The sequence below is a fragment of the Rhinoraja longicauda genome, chromosome 4, assembly GCF_053455715.1.
Source record: "Rhinoraja longicauda isolate Sanriku21f chromosome 4, sRhiLon1.1, whole genome shotgun sequence".
Classification (NCBI taxonomy): domain Eukaryota; kingdom Metazoa; phylum Chordata; class Chondrichthyes; order Rajiformes; family Arhynchobatidae; genus Rhinoraja; species Rhinoraja longicauda.
Window position 1 is genome coordinate 72,032,690 of NC_135956.1, and position 22,593 is coordinate 72,055,282.

Below are 22,593 nucleotides of genomic sequence, written 5' to 3' on the forward strand. Positions count from 1 at the left end.
CTTTGGCCAAACTGCAGATGCTAGTTTGGTGTCTTGAACAGAAAAGTCACCTATCCATGTTCCCCAGAGAGGCTGCCTGACCCGCTGAGTTACTCCAGCATTTTGTGTCTTTCCTTGGTAAACTGGCATCTTCAGTTCCTTGTTTCAAGATCATGGCTATTGCCAGATATGAGCCATCGTACTTAATAACGTTTCAGATTTATTTTTGGATCTTCTTTTATAAAAGTATTTACTTTTTCACCGGATTAAGAATAATTCTTAAGGACGCAATTGGAATTTAAGTAGTATGAACTTGTTTCCGAATGTGCTTGCTGTGTCATCTTTATTCAAGAAAATATTTATGTTGGAGATAAAATATATACATTTACAATGCTTTGGCTACAAAGCAGCCGTTTGCTTTGCAAGTCTGTCACGGTTTTGTTTGAGACATTCAATCTCCATACTTACTTTGTAATTTTCTGAATCAAAACATAGTATCAGCTGGTAATCCACAGTTAAGAAGATGGATGTCATTTTAGCTATGTCTGGGAAGATCGTAGAGTTAACACAAAATAATTTGGGGATAATCTTTGTGTAAACATTTTCTGGCAGTCTTTAAACAAAAAACATTTTTTTTAAGGATCTGACACTATTGACATGAGGAATTATGACAGCTTACATACTTGTTTCAAGCACAAAACTGCCGGCAATGATAATGAAGAACTAATCTCTTTCTTTAATGTACAGCAAACACAGCGGCGAGGCTCTTCCTCAGTGGGATAGTCCAATGCAGGTTAAGTTGTCTGCCTGGAAGCCCTGCCTCAATACCCTTCTTGTGGAACTGCTACCTTGGGCCTTGTTCATCAACCAGTCCAAATGGGACCTCTGGCTGTTTGAAGGTGAAAAGATAGTGGTGCAGGTACCAGCTGGGAAGACCATTGTACCGCCAAACTTCAAGGTAAATGGGTTAAAGACACATTGTTTACTCGGTTGAAAAAGAAGTATTCTCAATCGGTATCCCGTTCCTGCCTTCTCCCCATACCCCCCTGACTCCGCTATCCTTAAGAGCTCTATCCAGCTCTCTCTTGAATGCATTCAGAGAATTGGCCTCCACTGCCTTCTAAGGCAGAGAATTCCACAGATTCACAACTCTCTGACTGAAAAAGTTTTTCCTCATCTCAGTTCTAAATGGCCTACCACTTATTCTTAAACTGTGGCCCCTTGTTCTGGACTCCCCCAACATTGGGAACATGTTTCCTGCCTCTAACGTGTCCAACCCCTTAATAATCTTATACGTTTCGATAAGATCTCCTCTCATCCTTCTAAATTCCAGTGTATACAAGCCTAGTCGCTCCAGTCTTTCAACATATGATAGTCCCGCCATTCCGGGAATTAACCTAGTAAACCTACGCAGCACGCCCTCAATAGCAAGAATATCCTTCCTCAAATTTGGAGACCAAAACTGCACACAGTACTCCAGGTGCGGTCTCACTAGGGCCCTGTACAACTGCAGAAGGACCTCTTTGCTCCTATACTCAACTCCTCTTGTTATGAAGGCCAACATTCCATTGGCTTTCTTCACTGCCTGCTGTACCTACATGCTTCCTTTCAGTGACTGATGCACTAGGACACCCAGATCTCGTTGTACGTCCCCTGTTCCTAACTTGACACCATTCAGATAATACTCTGCCTTCCTATTCTTACCACCAAAGTGGATAACCTCACACTTATCCACATTAAACTGCATCTGCCATGCATCCGCCCACTCACACAACCTGTCCAAGTCACCCTGCAACCTCATAGCATCTTCCTCACAGTTCACCCTACCACCCAGCTTTGTATCATCTGCAAATTTGCTAATGGTACTTTTAATCCCTTCATCCAAGTCATTAATGTATATTGTAAATCTGTTTAGGAAAGTTGTAAAGTGCGTGAACTACTGTGAATGGCTGATCAATGTTTGGCATGGACTCGGTGGGCCGAAGGACTTGTTTCCATGTCTTATCTTTCAATTCAGTTCAGTTCAATTCAATTCAATGCAGTTCAATTCAATGCAGTTCAATTCCAATTCCAATTTAATTTCAATTCAATTCAAATTCAATGAAGCTTCCCAGTCTTACTGGGCATCCATTAATTTGTTTTTAGGAACCAAGATCTAAGTGCCATATTAGTGTTCCACCATTGTATCACTGCTCAGGACAGACTTAACCCTTTTACTTTGTCCTATACACATTAGAATTAGAACTTAAAAGACCAGCACAGGAACAGGCCTTTCAATCCACAAAGTTGTGCTGATCATGATGCCAAGATTAATTAATCTCCTCTGCCTGCTCATGATCCATTTCCTTCCATTCCCTGTATGTCTAACAGTGCCTATCTAAAAGCCTCTTAAACACCACTATCGTATCTGCCTCCAACACCACCCCTGGCAGTGTGTTCCAGGCAACATGTAAAAAAAACTTGCCCTGCATATACCCTTTAAACTTTGCACCCTTCACCTAAAAGCTATGTACTCCAGTCTTTGACATTTCCGCCCTGGAAAAACATTCTGACTGTCTACCCTGTCTATGCCTCTCATAATTTTATATACTTCCATCAGGTCTCCCTGGAGTCTCCTGCCAAGAGAAAACAGATACGATAGTGGCATTGAAGAGACTTTTGGATAGGCACATGGAAACGCAGGGAATGGAGGAATATGGATTATGTGCAGGCAGATGAATGTTGGTCTTAGCATCATATTTGGCACAGACATTGTGGGCCGAAGGGCCTGTTCCTGTGCTGTAATGTTCTCTGTATTGCAATCTAAGAAGGGTCCCGACCCGGAATATCACCTATCCATGTCCTCCAGAGATGTGGCCTGACCCGCTGAGGTACTCCAGCACTTTGTGTCTTTCTTCGTAAACCTGCATCTGCAGTTGCTTGTTTCTAAATCCATTGGAGATGCCATAAGACATATAACGATATGTGTTCTGACAATTGTTTGCAGGATCCTTTTCAGATTGGTATCTATTGGGCCAGTACAAACACCGTCCACAAATCCACCGCAATCCGACTCGTGCACGATATCACGTCCCCCAAGTGGCAGGATTACCCCAGCAGTGCCATCATCACGCTGGATGAAGAAGGGGTCACTGACACAGATGTAAAACTGGGTGCTTTCCCAGATCATCAGAAGGTCAGTTTGAAACAATTATTATTTTTTCTTCTTCTTTCACCCTTGGATCATTTTGGAAAAGAGCCCAGCAAAGTTGCATTCGGGCTGACAGGAGGGTGAACCGGGGTAATGCCTTCAGCGCCTTCTAGCTTGGCTGCAGGGGGTGCCCCCGGGACACAAAGATGGCCGGGCGACGAAAGGAGAGGGACGTCGGTTTGCGGGAATGGCTCCGGTACATTAAGCGGGTGGGCCGACCGGACCTTGGACTTTGAATAATGGCACCAAAAACAGCGGAGCCGACATGTGTAATATATGCAAAAAGACTTTCACTGTGCAGTTGCCTACGTGACAGATAAAGCACCATTGACCATTCAGAATGGGATTCACAACCGCATTGGTCAGAATGGAGAAGTTTCATAGTCCGCTTGGGTAGCTTACAACCCAACGGTGTGAACAATGAATACTCTAATTTTAGGTAACTTTTTACAACTCAAACCACCTCTATCCCACTTTCTTCCCTATACCAAACTGGACACGCACATGTTTGTCGTTGTCCCGTCCCCTTCCAATAGACAATAGACAATAGGTGCAGGAGGAGGCCATTCGGCCCTTCGAGCCAGCACCGCCATTCAATGTGATCATGGCTGATCATTCTCAATCAGTACCCCGTTCCTGCCTTCTCCCCATACCCCTTTCTTCCACCCACGCTCCCCATACCCCCTTCTTCCACCCACGCTCCCCATACCCCCTTCTTCCACCCACGCTTCTTCCTCCAGCTTCACAATGCGCAACTCTTCAATACTTTTGTCCCACATCTCTGGCTTTTGTCCAACCATCTCCCTATCAAAACCCCACTCGCCTGTGTTCACCTGTTTTCCTGCATGTTTTGTCCTGCCTCTTCCTGTACCCCAGTTTTCTTACCCCCACCCCCACAATCAGTCTGAAGAAGGGTACCGACCCAAAACGTCATCTATCCATGTACTTCAGAGATGACACCTGACCAGCCGAGTTACTCCAGCACTTTGTATCATTTTTTGCACAGTGGTCAGATGCAAGCTTATTCTTGATGTGCACACACTTTTCCTGTAAGCTGCTTCAGTCTTTGATTGATTAAATGATACAGCGTGGAAACAGGCCCTTCGGCCCATCGAGATCTTGCTGACCAACTATCTAATAATACCAATAATACACTAATACTATCCAACACACTAGGGACAATTTACAATTTTACCTAAGCCAATTAACCTACAAGCCTACATGTCTTTGGGGTGAGGGAAGAAACCGGAGCACTTGGAGAAAACCCTCGTGGTCACAGAGAACGTACAAACTCCAAACTGACAGCACCTGTAGTGAGGATCGAACCTGGGCCCCTGGCACTGTAAGGCAACAATTCTACCTCTGTGCCACTGTGCCGCCACAGTTTTTGTGGGAGAGGGACAGATTTATGCTTTTTTTTTTACTGTGCCAAGGAGGCACAATTGTTTTACCCGAATGCTAACTGCTGTGAAGTTCGTAGGTGCTGTCTGCCTGCACAATGGCAGCACATTACGATCAATACTGAGCTGCTAGTGTGAGTAAGGTTAAGTCCCAGCTGAGTTTGCATCTGGTTCCCAACTTCCTGGATGTTGCACCTCATGTTTTGTTGTGAGCTGGCGGTGAAAGTCACAACTCATGATCTTTTGATTCAGTTCCTGTTAGAAAGTCAAAAATACACAGTGTGCACGCTGATGACATTGTCAGATGTGCAGCGCATAAGAGGGAAATGGCACCTATTCAAGAGTGAACCATTAGTGGATGGGTCTGGTCCATTTTCATCATGATGATGATTATTTTAATCAGTACCGATGTACCTAGGTTAATTCCCGGAATGGCAGGACTGTCGTATGTTGAAAGGCTGGAGCAATTAGGCTTGTATACACTGGAATTTAGAAGGATGAGGGGGGATCTTATTGAAACATATAAGATAATTAGGGGATTGGACACATTAGAGGCAGGAAACATGTTCCCAATGTTGGGGGAGTCCAGAACAGGGGGCCACAGTTTAAGAATAAGGGGTAGGCCATTTAGAACGGAGATGAGGAAGAACTTTTTCAGTCAGAGAGTGGTGAAGGTGTGGAATTCTCTGCCTCAGAAGGCAGTGGAGGCCAGTTCGTTGGATGCTTTCAAGAGAGAGCTGGATAGAGGTCTTAAGGATAGCGGAGTGAGGGGGTATGGGGAGAAGGCAGGAACGGGGTACTGATTGAGAGTGATCAGCCATGATCGCATTGAATGGCTGGCTCGAAGGGCTGAATGGCCTACTCCTGCACTTATTGTCTATTGTCTATTGTCTATTGTCAGTGAAATTCTTTGTTTTGCCATTCAATCCAGTAAAATCATACCACAGATAAGCACAATCAGATAAATACAGAAGTGCAATGGTTGTAGTGTAACAGTAGACTTCACCGAGACAGTACACAGAGCGTTGCCACATTTCACCCTCAGAGTGCAGTCTTATCTTGGCCTTAACGTCCCGGGACACCGATCCTCTCCTCTCTCCGCCGCCATCTTGAAAACGGTCTTTTGTCCAGCGTCCGCCGTCGCAGACTCCCTCGACTCTCCTGCCCGGTTCCCGGACTTTAGGATTGAGCAGGAGATGAGCCTCGGATGATTCCAGGTGGGTTTCTGGTTCCACGGCGGGCGAGCCAGGCCTGCTGTCGAGATATGGCTGTGGCTCGCCGGGATCTTCCTTTCCAGGGGCAGGATTTCAGTCAAAATGGGCGCAAGCACTTGTTCATTTAAAGGTACAGCTTGGAAACAGGCCATTCTGTCCACCAAGTACACACTGACCAACAATCTACTAGTTCTATCCTACACACTAGGGACAATTTACAGAAGCCAATTAACCTGCACGTCTTTAGAACGTGGGAGGAAACCAAAGCACCTGGAGAAAACTCACGCGGTCACAGGGAGAATGTACAGACAACATCCGTAGTCAGAATCGAACACGAAGAATAGCCATGTTTCCGGCACCATCTTGTGCCCTTCAAATTCCAAGTTCTTAAAAGTATGGAGTCTTATCTTGGCCTTCATGGACCATTTTCCTCTTTACAATCTCTCTTTACATCCACAGCCCTTCATTCCAAGCAGCCTTCTGGTAAATATCGTTTGCACTCTCTTTCCGTAGTATCAGAACTGCAACCTGAAATGTTTACCCTTCATATGCTTCTCACCAGTGTTATGTTCAGCTTCAACATGACATCCCAACTCTTGTATTCGATGCCTCAGCCTGTGAAGGCAACCATAACAATTGCTTTCTTTAACACTATTCATATATATCCTCGCTTTCAGCAGGCTATGGACTTGCACCTCAAGGTCTTTCAGTTCACCAACACCCCTAAAGATCCTCCCTAAAGTAACTCGACATATCCGACAAGAATTTGACTTGAAAATGTTATCCGATTTATGCATTAAAACTCAGTCAAAAATGTTTTTCTAATTCCATTTCTAGGCCATAGTTTCAGATTTCTGTAACCCTTGGGACAACAAAGTGCTTCCTCATAGCTCTGCTAAATACCCTGGCTCTAACTTTGAAGTCTTTTTCTATTTTGTTCCCCCCTTTGTTCTGGACTCTCCCACTGGAGCCAGCAGTTATTCTAAGTATTTGATCAGGTTTTACACTTATAAAAACCCCTGTCTTTGTATTTTAATTCAGTGTCTTGCTGCAGAATCTGTGCTATCCTCTGTCCAACACCCGTACATCCTTCCTGAGGTTCCCAGATTGCATGTGTTCACTCCAGATTGTAGTCCTGCCAGATATCTGTATAAATCTAGCGCTACGTCCACCCCCTTGAGTAAAAAGCCAAAATTGCACGAGCTGTTTAAATGATCTTTTCTTTAGCGTTTCATGATATCTGTAGATGGACCCTCCTTGTTTCTCCTATTGAAAAAGGCCTAATCATTCTTTATTTGGTCTAAGTTGGATAGTTTTACTCTGCGTAGGATGAATCCAAGGGATATGGGGAAAAAGCCACAACGGGGTACTGATTTTGGATGATCAGCCATGATCATATTGATTGGCGGTGCTGGCCTACTCCTGCACCTATTTTCTATGTTTCTATGTTAATCCTTCTGGATCCAGCCCACTGCCTGAACTTGAATCCCTCTCGGACTAACCTATTCCCATAGAGTTATAGAGTTATACAGTGTAGAAACAGGCCCTTCAGCCCAACTTGCCCACACCAGCCAACATGTCCCATCTACACTAGTCCCACCTGCATGCATTTGACCCATATCCTTTTAATCCTCTCCAATTGATGTACCTGTCTAATTGCTTGCTTCTGTAAATTGTCCATAGTGTGTAGGATAGAACTAGTGGATCGTTGGTGGGTGTGGACTTGGTGGGCAGAAGGGCCATGGTCAGGATCGAACCCGGGTCTCTGGTGCTGTAAACCCGGGTTCGATCATGAGCATGAGTACTGTCTATATGGAGTTTGTACGTTCTCCTTGTGACCATATGGGTTTTCTCTAGGTGCTCTGGTTTCCTCCCACGTTCTAAATTCATACAGGTTTGTAGGTTAAATGGCTATTGTAAATTGTCCCTCGTGTGTAGGATAGTGCTATTGAACGGGGATCGCTGTTCGGCACGAACTTGGTGAGCCAAAGGGCCTGTTTCTGCGCTGTATCTCACAAACTAAAAACTAAAAAAATCGACATCGAGTCGCATGGTGCGACCTGTGAAGGAGAGGGGGCAAGGTGCACTCTGCTTCCATCCACTCTGTTCTACAGCGAGTAGAGTTGGCAGAGGGACAAAGTCCCTACTCATTTGTACAGCCACACCACTCTGTCTACGCCTCTAGTCATTTATGTTTTTAATTATTTGACGTTAATTTTAGACGTGTTTCTAATTAAATCAATGTTTTCAATTTTTGCTTTATATGAATTAATGCTTGCATCATGATGAATGACCTCAACAATGATTCTTCTCCATTGCACATACTTGCTAGGAATACCTGTTCTAATTTTCTTATAATATTGATAGTGCTTCATCTTTTTTTCACCAGTATCATTAATACCTATCCGAAAGCTGTCGAGTTCCCTCCCTAAACCTCCCTACCTTTCTACATTCCTCTTTTAAAACACTCCTTAACATTTTCTGATATTTCCTAACTTGCCTCAGTTTCAGGCCTTATTTGATAATAAAGAAACCAGATAATTGCAAGTTGTTAATAATGTAATTTGTTTATGATTGTCACCATACCAACCTGTATGTGAGTCTTCATATGTGTTTTGCCTGAAGCTCCCAGTCTCAGGTGTTTAGGGGAAGAGCAGGGGCTGGCTCGGCGGGTTCCCCCTCTCGGGCTGTGGTGTGCGGGTTCTCCGTGCAGGGACCGGCTCGGCGGCCTCCCCCTCTCGGCCGCGGTCCGCCATGTCTTGCATTCGGCCACGGGGATCTGGCTTCGTAGCTCTACCACCCTCTGATTTCTTCCACCAAGCCAATTTTGACTCGAGTTGGCCAGCTCACCCTGGATCCCACGTGATCGCATGTGATTCGGTTGATCCCACCCCAAGGCTTGTCGGACGGCGTAACCTGGAGGGAGCTGGAGACATCGGATATGAAGAGCAAGGGCCGGTGGGAGGGTGAACCGAGGTAATGTCTCCAGCGCCATCAGGTTGGCTGCAGGAGGCGGCCCCGGGACACAAAGATGGCCGGACGAGGAGAGGACGTCAGTTCGTGGGAACTGCTCCAGTACATTGAGCGTGCGGGCCGACTGGAGTTTGAATAAACATGTTGGCACCTGCATATGTAATATGTGCAAAAGGAATTGCACCGTGTAGTTGCTTATGTGACAAATAAAGCACCATTGAAACATAAAAATATCATTTCATAAATTAAATTCATAAACTAAAAGTAAACTTAATGATATGTTTTCATAACTTAATGGTGTATGATATTGTATAACAGGATACACGGAGTCATTTATATTCCCACTCCTTGCTACAAATCAATAGAAATGTCAGTGCAGGGGTCAGTGGGGTAACAGCGAGTGCCTTTGTGTCTTTTGATTGCAAAGCAGTTTGCCTACATTACATCTGTAACTATACTTCAAAAGAAATCCTTTCAATGCAAAGTGCTTTGTAACATCTCAAGAGTAAAAGTGATTATTATGTACTGTGCAAATTCTTTCTTTTTGTTTCTTTCTATTTTACTCATAAGTTCCTTGTGCTCCACAGCTGTGTCAGTTCTGCATATCTTCAGTGGTACGGCATGGAATTCAGATCCTTGTGGTCGAAGACAAGACAGTTATAATTAACAACACTCGTCACAAAATCTACTTCCGGCCTATGCTCATCTTCCCAGAGCAAGCCACACTGAGAGAGGTATACTTTATACATGAATATTTCTCATTATGGTTAATTTAGTTTACTGTTGTCATATGTGCCGAGGTACAGTGAAAAGCTTTTTGTTGCGTGCTCTCAAGTCAGACTATACATGATTACAATCAAGCCATCCACAGTACACAGATACAGGATAAAGGGTGTAATGTTTAGTGCAGGATAAAGTCCGATGTGTGATTGATGATCGTTCAAAGGTCTCCAATGTTTATTTTAGTTTATTGTCAGGTGTACCGAGATACAGCGAAAAAGCTTTTTTTGCGTACTAACCAGTCAGCGGAAAGAGAGTACGTGATTACAATCGAGCCATCCACAGTATACAGATATATGATAAAGGGAATAACGCGAATAACATTTAGTGTAAGATAAGGTCCAGTAAAGTCCTATCAAAATTGTGAGGAAAGAACTGGTGATGCTGTTTTAAATTGAAGGTAGATCACAAAATGCTGGAGTAACTCAGTGGGACAGGCAGCATCTCTGGAGAAGAATGAATGGGTGACGTTTCGGGCCGATCAGTCTGAAGAAGGGTCTCGACCTGAAACGTCACCCATTCATTCTTTCCAGAGATGCTGTCTATCCTGCTGAATTACTCCAGCATTTTGTGATCTACCTTCAAACTCCTATCAAAGATAGTCTGACCCGAAATTTCACCCATCCTTTTTCTCCAGAGATTCTGGCTGACCCATTGATTTACTTCAGCACTTTGTGTCTATCTTCGGTATAAACTAACATCTGCAATTCCTTCCTATACAGGCAAACTCAAAAGCAGGTCTTGAAGTTTGAGGCTATAAATGTAAACCTTCTGCCAGAATCGCTCTTCCATAGACCTTGATGCATAATTTGTAAACGTGATAGTTTAATTTTTTAACTCGCATGACTCAAATTGGCAATCAGCACATCCTGAACTGTAATAAATTAACAGATAGCAGTCTCTGTGGATTATGTTCAAATAACAAATCTTTCACAAATTTCCAACCATTTAATGATAGGGCCAAACTAATTATTATATAAATTCCTTTCAAAATTTGACATGCTCCTGTCCAGTAATGAATAGCTTTCCGTGTAACATCAGTAACTCGTGAAGTCTTTAACAGATTTACACCCAGTTTCATTGCTAGATTAGGTTACAGTTTTTTTTTTCAAGAATAATTCCGGTGTAATTTGAGATGTCTGCCTTTGTTATATTAGACGTTTAATGCCCATTTACTACCTTCAGTTAGGCTGGACTGATTTTCACGAACCTCAGCCACGTTGGCAGCTGTAGTCTTGGCATATTACCCGGAGGGGAGTAACAATGCCCCTTCCACCCTTGTCATCTGTTGATATTTAACATGCTCGTTGAAGTAAAACATATACATTTCAAAACAAGTAGGAAACTCTATTAGTAGCCACTTTCCAGCTAGACAGTTGTTTAAAAATACAAAGTGCAGATGACACACAAGTAGAAATTTGTACTTTCCACATTGGAAAGCACCGATAAACATGGTAGCCATAAAGACATGATATATTCCTCCAGACAGTCAGAACATAGAACATTACAGAATGTGCAGGAAGGAACTGCAGATGCTGGCTTACACTGAAGACCAAATTGACACAAAATGCTGGAGTAACTCAGCGGGTCAGGCAGCATCTCTGGAGAGAAGGAATAGTTGAAGTTTCTGGTCGAGACCATTCTTTAGACTGAGAGTCAGGGGAGAGGGAAACTAGAGGTATGAAGAGGTACAAAGAACAAATGAATGAAAGGTGTACAAAAGGCCAAATTAAAGCGAGCAACGATGATCAAGGAAAGGTGGAGCCCACAATGGTCCATTGTTGGCTGTGGCAATGGTGAAAACGAGTGAAACTAACGAGTGAAACTCGTAGGCCGACTAGGGTGGAGGAGGGACGGAGGGAGAGAGAGGGAATGCAAGAGTTACTTGAAGTTAGAGAAAATAATATTCATACCTGGAGTTGCTGCCTGTATCTATCTTGTGTCTATAGAACAGTACAGCACAGGAACAGGCCCTTTGGCCCATAATGACTGTGCCAACCGTGATGCCAAGACCATCTCTTCACTGCCTGCACATGATCCATATCCCTCCATTCCCTGCATATACCATGTGCGGATCCAAAATTCTCTGAAATGCCACTATCATATCTGCATCCACCAGCACCAGTAGCACGCTCCAGGCACTCACTACCCTCTGTATAAAATATATTGCACCCTACATCCCCTTTTAACTTTGTCCCTCTCACCTCTACTACCGGCCTATGCTCATCTTCCCAGAACAAGCCACACTGACAATGTTTGATATTTTCATCTTGGGTAAAGGTTCTGACTATCCATCTACGCCTCTCATAATTTTTATATACTTTTATCCTGTCTCCTCTCAATCTCTGGTATTCCAGAGAAAACAATTCAAGTCTGTCCAACCTCTCCCTGTAGCTAATACCCACTAATCCAACCGTCATTCTGGTAAAGCTCCTCTGCAATCTCTGCAAAGCCTCCACATCCTTCCTGCATTCGGGCGATCGGAACAGCACACAATACTCCAAATGCGGCCAAACCAAAGTCCTTAAAGCTGCATCAAGACTTCTTGACTCCTCTACTCAAAGCCCTGAACAATGAAGGCAAGCATACCATATGCCTTCTTTACCACTCTCACTACTTGTGTTGCCACTTTCACGATGTCTGGCTATGCAGTCATTGATTTAGTTTAGTTTAGTTTATTGTCACGTGTACCGAGTTACAGTGAAAAGCTTTGTTGCATGCTAACCAGTCAGCGGAAAGACTATACATGATTACATTCGAGCCGTCCATAGTGCACAGGTACATGATAAAGCAAATAATGTTTAGTGCAAGGTAAAGTCCAGTAAAGTCCGATTAAAGATAGTCCGAGGGTCTTCAATGAGGTAGATAGTAGCTTAGGACCACTCTCTGGTTGCTGGTAAGATGGTTCAGTTGCCTTGTAACAGCTGGGAAGAAACTGTCTTTGAATCTGGAGGTGTGGGTTTTCACACTTCTGTACCTCTTGCCTGATGGGAGAGGGAGAGGGAGGAGGATGAGACTTGTCCTTGATTATGCTGGTGGCCTTGCCAAGTCAGTGTGAAATGTAGATGAAGATTGGTACAGAGAGAGTAGAGCAGGGGACTCAGCACAAATCCTTGAGGTGATCCTGTGTTGATGGCTTTCAAGTCGAAAGTGTTGTCAATTCTACTGCTTGCGGTCTCGGATCCGTTTACATTGGGATGAGCAACATCACAGTTCTCTGAGTTTGATGAGAGGTTTGGAGGCGATGTTGGTGTTGGATGCCGAGCTGTAGTCAATGAACAACAGCCCGGTGTAATTATGTTTGCATGTTGAACTCAATTTCTGATATTTGATTCCATTGATCTTAGTGCAACTGAATTTCAGAAGCAGAGTTCAACGTGCAGATGTTAGAATATTGCGTAGAGCAAACTACTGTTCCCAATCTTTTGGCCTACAGTTGAGCCTGCTCTTCCGTTGCAATACCAGGAATGGATGATGCTCATTGTTCATCTGAAAGATCAGATAAAGGCAAAAGGGCAAATAAGTGCACAAACATTCTTTCATGGTGTTCTCACTTTTGGAGAGGGTGCAGAGGAGGTTTACCAGAATGTTGTCTGGATTAGAGGGTTTCAGCTATAGGAAGAGGTTAGATAAAGTTGGATTGTTTTCTCTGGAACGTCAGATATTGATGGGAGACATTTTTAGTTTAGTTTAGTTTAGAGACATATCGCGGAAACAGGCCATTCCTCCCAAACTCCAAAGAGTGTAGAAGTTGGAAGGTCATGTTGCAGTTGTATAAGACGTTGGTGAGACCGCATTTAGAATATTGTGTTCCGTTCTGGACACCATGTTGTAAGAAAGATATTGTCAAGCTTGAAAGGGTTCAGGAAAGATTTACAAGGATGTTACCAGGACTAGAGGGTGTGAGCTACAGGTAGAGGTTGAGTAGGCTGGGTCTCTATTCCATGGAGCGCAGGATGGTGAGGGGTGATCTTATAGCGGTGGACAAAATCATGAAAGGAATAGATCGGGTAGATGCACAGAGTCTCTTGCCCAGAGTAGGGGCATCGAGGACCAGAGGACATAGGTTCAAGGTGAAGGGGAAAAGATTTAATAGGAATCCGAGTGGTCACTTTTTCACACAAAGGGTGGTGGGTGTATGGAACAAGCTGCCAGAGGAGGTAGTTGAGGCTGGGACTATCCCTTCGTTTAAGAGACAGTCAGACAGGTTTGGAGGGATATGTGCAGACAAGTGGGACGAGTGTAGCTGGGACATTGTTGGCTGGTGTGGCAAGTTGGGCCGAAGGGCCTGTTTCCACACTGTATCACTCTATGACGTACAGGTTTGTAGGCTAATTGGCTTGGTATAAATGTAAATTGTCCCTTGTGTGTGTAGGATAGCGTTAATGTGCGGGGATCGCTGGTCGGCGTGAACTTGGTGGACCAAAGGGCCTGTTTCTGCGCAGTATCACTAAACAAAACTAAACACTGTGGGCCAAAGGGGCCATTCCTGTGCTGTACTGTTCTATGTTCTATAACCAATAACTTTATTTGTATTTTTTCCAGGGTAACTATATGCTGGAGAGTGCTGTCTTCCACCTTGCCCCTGGTCAAGCCCAATCTCCTGATGTGCTAAGTTCCATCCCTTGCTGGGACTTTGTCGCTGGTGGTAGTCTGTCAGAGCTGAGCGACCCTTTGCCCCAGAAACATCTCCTGCTTGGTTACTCCTCCCATATTGGCGCAAGCAGCTGTGACAACTGGAGCCTGCCAGCTCTGATTAGACATGATTTTCCAAGGCAAAGCGTAGCCGTCCCTCTTGGGGATTCCAGTGAGAACGGATTTTGTTCCAGGTACAGTTAAAGTAGTTTGTTTTGGTAAATGTCTTTTTGACATATTGTGGTGCACAGAATTATTTGACTTCAATGTTGATATTTCAAGAGAACTAACAAAATGCTCGCTGTTGGGACTTCTCGTAGAGCGTTCATGTCTGATGGAGGAAACTTACTATTTCTGTCTGAAGAAGGGTCTCGACCCGAAACTTCATCCATCCCTTCTCTCCAGAGATGCTGCCTGTCCCACTGAGTTACTCCGGCATTTTGTGTCTATTTTCGATTGATATATACATACATACTCGCACACAACATAAAACAAACAACTTATCCATGATATTTAGAGATGCTGCCTGACCCACAAAGAAAATGTACAAGAAATGGAAAGAAGAGATTGTGCACAATTGCATCGTCTCTGTGAATGAGATTAAAAAATGTAATATTATGAAAGTGCGTACACGATATGAAATGGGATAATTTAGGGAGCTGATTTAATATTCCTATTTTACTTTCAACTCACCCCTACGATATTCTGTATAACAGTTTTCCCAGTTAAAATTTAGCCTATTGACTCAAAGATTGGTTCGTGGAGATACACCTCTCAGCAATTATCGTAATGAAGGGAGTCTGTTTCCATCAGGTTCATAGCTTACTCTTCTCTAACGTAATCAGAAAGAAACTCTTAAATCAACGTTGCCAAAGTAGGTTTGTTCTGTGCGTTCAATCCTCTTTTTATAACCAAGAATTATGAGTGTTTTTTAAGAGTGCAGGGCAAGAACTCATTTACACTCACCGGGTGGTCAATGACATGGGGACAGAGACTGAAGTTAGTAGACAGACGATTAAGGGGGGAGTGTGAGGAGTTATGTTGATGTAGCAACAAAACTCCCAACCTGAAAGGATAATGGAATCACATTCAATCGCATCCTTTAGTAGAAAATGGTTAAATAGCTGAATCAAAATGATTTGTTGGGTGCAGAGGCACAATGTGGAAACCGGCCCTGTGGCTCAACTTGCCCACCCCAACCAACATGTCCCATCTGCACGTTCCACCTGCCTGTGTTTGGCCCAGATCCCTCCAAACCTGTCCTATCCATGTACCTGTCTAGTTAGAAACATAGAAAATAGGTACAGGTGTATGCCTTTCGGCCCTTCGAGCCAGCACCGCCATTCAATATGATCATGGCTGATCATCCAAAATCAGTACCAGTTTCCGCTTTCTCCCCATATCCCTTGATTCCATTAGCCCTAAGAGCTATATCTAACTCTCTCTTGAAAACAACAGTGAATTGGCCTTCTATGGCAGAGAATTCCACAGATTCACAGCTCTCTGGATGAAAATGTTTTTCCTCATCTCAGTCCTAAATGGCCTACCCGTTATTCTTAAACTGTGACCCCTGGTTCTGGACTCTGCCATTATTGGGAACATTTTTCCTGCATCTAGCCTTTCCAATCCATTAAGAATTTTATATGTTTCTATAAGATCCCCTCTCATCCTAAATTCCAGTGAATTTAAGCCTAGTCAATCCATTCTTTCATCATCTGTCAGTCCCACCATCCCGGGAATTATCCTGGTGCACTTCGTCAAAAGCAAGAATGTCCTTCCTCAAATTAGGAGACCAAAACTGCACACAATACTCCAGGTGTGATCTCACCAGGGCTCTTTACAACTGCAGTAGGACCTCCTTGCTCCTCTACTCAAATCCTCTCGCCATTTGCTTTTTTCATTGCCTGCCTGCTGTACCTGCATGCTTACTTTCTGTGACTGATATACAAGAAACTCTTAAACGTTGCAATAGTCCCTGCCTCAGCTTCCTTCTCTGGCAGATTGTTCCATACACTCACCATCCTCAGTGTGAAAAGGTTACCCCTCAGATTCCTATTAAATTGGTCCACCTTCATCTTCACCTTAAGAGTGGCATGGTGTTGCAGTGGTTGAGTTGCTGCCTTACAGCACAAGAGACACGGGTTCAATCCTGACTACAGGTGCGTGTCTGTACGAAGTTTGTATGTTCTCCCTGTAACCTGCGTGGGTTTTCCCCAGGAGCTCCGGTTTCCTCCCACACTCCAAAAACATACAGGTTTGTAGGTTAATTGGTAAAAAATGTCAATTGTCCCTAGTGTGTGGAGGATATTGAGTTAATGTGCTGGGATCACTGGTTTGTGCGGACTCGGTGGGCCAAAGGGCCTGTTTCCAAGCCGTATCTCTAAACTAAATAAAACTAAACTAAAACTAAACCTATGTCCTCTGGTTCTCGATTTCGCTACTCGGGGCAAGAGACTCTGTGTATCTACCCGATCTATTTGTCAATTTTATACACCCCTGTAAGATCAATGATCATACATGTCCAATTGATACATGATCAATGATCATACTAGTTCTATGTTATCTCAGTTTTGCATTCTTCACACTAAGGATAATTTACAGAAGCCAATTAATCTACAAACCTGCTCGTCTTTGGTTTGTGGGAGGAAACTGCAGCAGTTGGAGAAAATCCATGTGGTCACAGGGAGAACATACTAACTCCCAAAGCCAGCACCCAAAGTCAGGATTGATCCCGGGTCTCAGGCAGCAACTCTGCCAAAGTGCTGCCCTGATTGGGAAGAAATAAGCAATAATACGATAAATTATCTGTTCTACTAATGTCGCCAGACTACACTGTTGCAAGCTGAAGTATAAAGTGCAGCGTGATACAAAGCTCATACTAATTTGATGCTGAGGTAGGGTTGGGGTTGGTTCAAGAGCCAGATGGTGGATGGGAAGAAGCTGTTCATGCACCAATATTTTTTATGAAGACTGGCCACTATCCCACCATCCCTCCATCGCATCATGTACATTGAATGCTACAAAGACGTCTGCAGGTCAAGCAGATTCCCCCAAACTGTTTTGTCTCCAGTGCAATACTTTGTAATAATATCAGGAATTGCTCAAACTAACCCTTCAGGTTGGATCACACATTTGGCATTGAGACAAACACCACATTTATCCATTTTCTTATCTTGCATCTGTTTTTAATGAAGCCTTCAGATCTTCTTTTAGGGAGGGTGAAGCAGCTAAAATGTTTAATACTTATTTTTAATCATGGAGCACATAAATCCTGGAACAGTATGGGAGGTGACTGAGGTTGTTGGTACTGTTCCACTGACTTTAAAAATCCTGGCTGTGAATCCTAAACTCCTCTGACAGCTAGTTACTGATTTAATTCGGTCCATTGGTAGCACTGTTGACAAATAGCAAAGAGGGGAAAGGGGAAAGTTTTGGTTGGGGTTCAGCAACTGGTGAGTCTTGGTACATCCACAAATCACTCGACCAGAGAACGCTCATAATAAACCATTTTACATTTTACATGACATATCTGGGCCATGTCCCCCAAAACAGAAAGTACACCTGTGCAGTATAGTTGTGCAGCAGTCGAGTTACTGCCTTGCAGCGTCAGAGACCTAGGTTCGATCCTGACCATGGGTGCTGTCCATAAACAGTTTGTATGATCTTCCTGTGACCGCGTGGGTTTTCTCTGGGTGCTCCGATTTCTTCCCACACTCCAAAGACGTGCAGGTTAATTGCCTTCTGTAAATTGCCCTTAGTGTGTTGGATGCAAAACTGGTATAACATAGAACGAGAGAGCCGGTGATTGTTGGTTTGCGCCGGACTCTGTGGGCCGAAGGGCCTGTTTCCACACTGTATCTCTAAACTAAACTAAAATTAAATTAAAGAGTGTGTGGTTTTTTTTCAAGAAAATAATGAGTTCTCTCTTACAATTTGTATGTTTTCACTATTCACTCTCACCAAACAGTCTAAACAGGTATGTGAAGAGTTACAGTCTGATTAGAACATAGGACAGTACAGGAGGACACAAAATGCTGGTGTAACTCAAAGGGTCAGACAGCACCTCAGGAGAACAAGGATAGGTGATGTTTCAGTTCAAGACCTTTTTCAGACTTCTTTCTTTCTACATTTTGACTGCTGAAGCACTTTATATCCTTTTATAGGAACCAGCATCTTCAGTTCCTTGTTACTACGCAGCCCTTAAGGCCCATAATGTGTGTGCCAAACATGATTCCAAGACCACCTCTTATCTGCCTATGTCCCTGCATTCCCTATCTGGATTCCCATGAAAATAATTCACAAATAGGTGCCCAAAGATACTAATTGCCCTTTGAGACTCCATCTTCTTCAAAGAGCCGGTCTTATTTACAAATGAAATCTGTTATCTGGGATGACAATATTGGAGCCACTTTGTTAGCACTGAAAGAAATGCAGATGAGATAGGATACAAACTGAAATAATGTGGTAGAATCAAAGAACTGCAAACGCTGGTATAGACCACAGATGGACGCAAAGTGCTGGAGTAACTCAGTGGGTCAGGCAGCATCTCTGGAGGAAAAGGATAGGTGACGTTTCGGGTCGAGATCCTTAATTTGTTCTTAGCTTTAGAAAGGAAAATTGCTTCTTGGGAAATGAAAAAACTGGTTACATCTTAAAACTATGCCCTCTAGTCTTTGACGTTATATTATTAAAAATACAACTCAACTGCAAAGGAAAAATTACAATGAAATTGTGTTCATGGTATATTTTTTGAGTTTTCATTTTCCCGTAAAGTATTTTCCTGTACCTCTAAAATATAATTCTCGTAATGTAGGAAAAGAGGCAGTTAATTGTAAAAAAAAAAGCAAGACTCCTCTAATCAGCAGTGTACCAATGACTATATATTCCTGCTTTCAGTCATTTTAATTGAGGGAGAAATGTTGCCAGGGCACCAAGAAGAGCACTCCCTTTTCTTTGAAATGATGCCAGGACATCTATTATGCCCGTGTGAGAGATGAGATAAGAGCTCAGTTTAATATCTCATCTGAAGTATAGCACCTGACATAATGCCGTGCTTACTCAGAATTGTAGCGTTTGAACTCACAACCCTATTAGTGTTCATGAATAACCTGGCTCTGGACTTTAACTTTCGAATTTAGAGATACAGTGTGGAAACAGGCCCTTCGGCCCACCGAGTCCGTGCCAACCAGCAATCACCCTGTCCATCTGTGCTATCCGACACACTAGGAACAATTTACAATGAACAGAGGCCAATTAACCCACTAACCTGCATGTCTTCGGAGTGAGGAAAGCGGAGCACCTGGAGAAAATCCACGCGGTCACTGTGAGAACCTGCAAACTCTGTACAGACAGCAACCGAGGGCAGGATCGAACCCGGGTCTCTGGCACTGTGAAGCAGCTAATCTAGCGCTGCGCCACTGTGCCGCCCTATATGGTCATCCTCATTATGGGGCTACCTTCACCTGAAACGTCTTCTTCCCTCCACTGGATAGTACCTACATTTCATTGGAGAGACAAGGAACTGCAGATGTTGGCTGGCAAAAAAAAGGACACAAAGTGCTGGAGAAACTCAGCGTGTCAGGCAACATCTCTGGAGAACACGGATAGGTAACGTTTTGAGCCAGGGCCCATCTTCAGACTGAAAGGGTCCCGACCTGAAATATTGTCCATCCAGAGATGCTGCCTGAGCCGCTGAATAACTCCAGCACCTGGTATTCTCCTGGACCATGCTGTTTGTTCCATCGTTGTCCCAGCGTAGTCAACCAGCACTTTGCCATAGAGTCATACAGTGTGAAACAGGCCCTTCGGCCCAAATTGCAACTGAACTATCCTATCACCAACTAGAGAGCAGTCCTGAGCTACCATCTACCTCATTGGAGACCCTCGGACTATCTCTAATCGGACTTTACTGGACTTGATCTTGCAGTAAACATTATTCCTTTTAAACACGATAAGGGGAATAACGTTTAGGGCACGATAAAGTCCAGTGCACTGTGGACAATAGACAATAGGTGCAGGAGTAGGCCATTCGGCCCTTCGAGCCAGCACCACCATTCAATGTGATCATGGCTGATCATTCTCAATCAGTACCCCGTTCCTGCCTTCTCCCCATACCCCCTGACTCCGCTATCCTTAAGACTCTATCTAGCTCTCTCTTGAATGCATTCAGAGAATTGGCCTCCACTGCCTTCTGAGGCAGAGAATTCCACAGATTCACAACTCTCTGACTGAAAAAGTTTTTCCTCATCTCTGTTCTAAATGGCCTACCCCTTATTCTTAATCTGTGGCCCCTGGTTCTGGACTCCCCCAACATTGGGAACATGTTTCCTGCCTCTAACGTGTCCAATCCCTTAATAATCCTATTGTAGCTTGATTGTAATCATGTATGGTCGTTCCACTGACTGGCTAGCAGACAACAAAAAAGCTTTGCACTGTACACATGACAATAAGAACCGAAACAAAACTAAACGGATTCTTTATCGTTTGTTTCAGACCGTTTAAATTATTAACAGTAAACCTCGTAAAGACTGCTTGCCGATTACCTCTTCCCTTTCACTTTGTTGCAGGGCTGTCGTGATGACTTATCAGGAGTACCTCGGTGTCACCTATGTAACTCTGAGTGAGGATTTCAGCCCACGCTTGATCATTCACAACAGATGTCCTGTGGCAATAATGATGAAAGAAAATATCAAAGGTAGACATCTGATTTAATATCGCTGAACTGCGGTTACTGTTTGTTTAGGCGTTTTTACTTTGATTCTTAGAGATAACCAGTTTAGCTTCAATAAAAGAAAAAAAGATGGAGTTTGTGGGGGGAGTCCAAACCGGAGGCCATAAATATGATAGTTACTAATAAATCCACCAAGGAAATCAAGGGAAATGTCTTTACCGAGAGAGTAGAGAGTCCATGGATTGGAATGGTTGAACGTGAGAGCCGCTGAAACAATTAAGCCGAAATAAGACCAGAGGAATCATTGTTTAGTTTAGTTCAGAGATACAGTGCGGAAACTGACCCTTCAGCCCACTGTCCACGCCGACCGGTGATCACCCACTACTCGAGCACTATCTTATACACAAGGGACAATCTCACAATTTTCACCAAAGCCAATTAACCTACAAACCTGTATGTCTTTGAAATGTGAGAGGAGGTCAGAACCCCTGGGGAAAACTCACCTGTAAGGCAGCTGCCCCACCGTGCTGCCCCTTTCATAAGGGGCATCGATAGGCATTGAATGGGGCATTGAATGCACAGTCCTGTACTCGGAATAAGGGAATCAAGGATCCAGAGGACGTAGGTTTAAGGTGAGAGGGGGGAAATTTACCTGAGGAACCTGAGGAGCTACCTTTTCACTCAGAAGGTGGAGGATAAGTGGAACGAGCTGCCAAAGGAGGTAGTTAAGGCAGGTACTATAAGACCATTTAAAAGATAACTTGACAGGTACAAAGATGGGAAAGGTTTAGAGGGATACGGGCCATATGCAGGCGAATGGAACTAGCTTAGATGGGGTATCTTAGTCCACACGGACAAGTTGGGCTGAAGGGCCTGTTTCCGTGGCGAAGGATTCTCTATGATGCTGGTGAGTCTTTTGAAAAGAGATGGGAGGAGGCTTGCATGGAGTGTGAGCATGAGCATTGGTTAGGTGGTGAGTGGTCTGGTTGTATTGTAAAACTCTATGTAACCTCCGAATAGTTTAGTTTGGATACAGCATGGAAATAGGCCCCTCGGCCTACGCCGACCATTAATCACCTGTTCACACCTGCTCTATGTTATTCAACTTTCTCATCCACTCCCTATAAACACACTAGGGGTAATTTACAGACACCAATTAAGGGAGAAAACCAGAGCACCAGGAAAATACCCATGTGGTCACGGGGAGAACATGCAAACTCCAGACAGACAGCACCCGAGATTACTATTGACACGAGTCCCTGGCTCTGTGAGGTAACAGCTCTGCCAGCTGCATCACTGTGCCGCCCAATAAAAATAGAAAACATCTGTTATAATAGACATAATTTTACAGCACAGAAACAGCCCTTCAGCCCATCATATCCATACTCGCCTGACTTGACCATCTACACCAGTGTGTAGAGAGATACAGCAAGGATACGGGCCCTTTGGCCCACCGAGTCCACACCAACCAGCGATCCACGTACACTAGTCCAATCCAACACACAAGGGGCAATTTACCGAAGCCAATTAATCTACAAACCTGCACGTCTTTGGGTGTGGGCGGAAACCAGAGCACCCTAAGAAAACACATGTGGTCACAGGGAGAATGTACAAACTCTGTACAGACAGTACCTGTGATCTGGATGGAACCCGGGCTTCTGGTGCTGTAAGGCAGCAACTTTACCGCTCTCCCCCCCGCCCCCCCCCCCCCCCCCCCCCAATGGTTTCATTTGCGGCCAAAAATTTACAGCC

General features: G+C 44.0%; 1 protein-coding gene across 5 annotated transcripts in view; it reads left to right on the forward strand.

Annotated features, from left to right (window-relative positions):
• vps13b (vacuolar protein sorting 13 homolog B) overlaps positions 1 to 22,593 on the forward strand; it is a 752,723-nt gene that overhangs the window by 682,068 nt on the left and 48,062 nt on the right. For all 5 annotated transcript variants that reach the window (XR_013547184.1, XM_078398050.1, XM_078398047.1 and 2 more), the window contains exons 49-53: positions 727 to 937; positions 2,966 to 3,154; positions 9,344 to 9,490; positions 14,082 to 14,365; positions 20,738 to 20,865. Coding sequence is in view for 4 of the 5 variants with exons in the window: in XM_078398050.1 (XP_078254176.1) it covers positions 727 to 937; positions 2,966 to 3,154; positions 9,344 to 9,490; positions 14,082 to 14,365; positions 20,738 to 20,865 (959 nt within the window). In the remaining variant the exon portion in view is untranslated. The remainder of the gene's footprint in view (positions 1 to 726; positions 938 to 2,965; positions 3,155 to 9,343; positions 9,491 to 14,081; positions 14,366 to 20,737; positions 20,866 to 22,593) is intronic.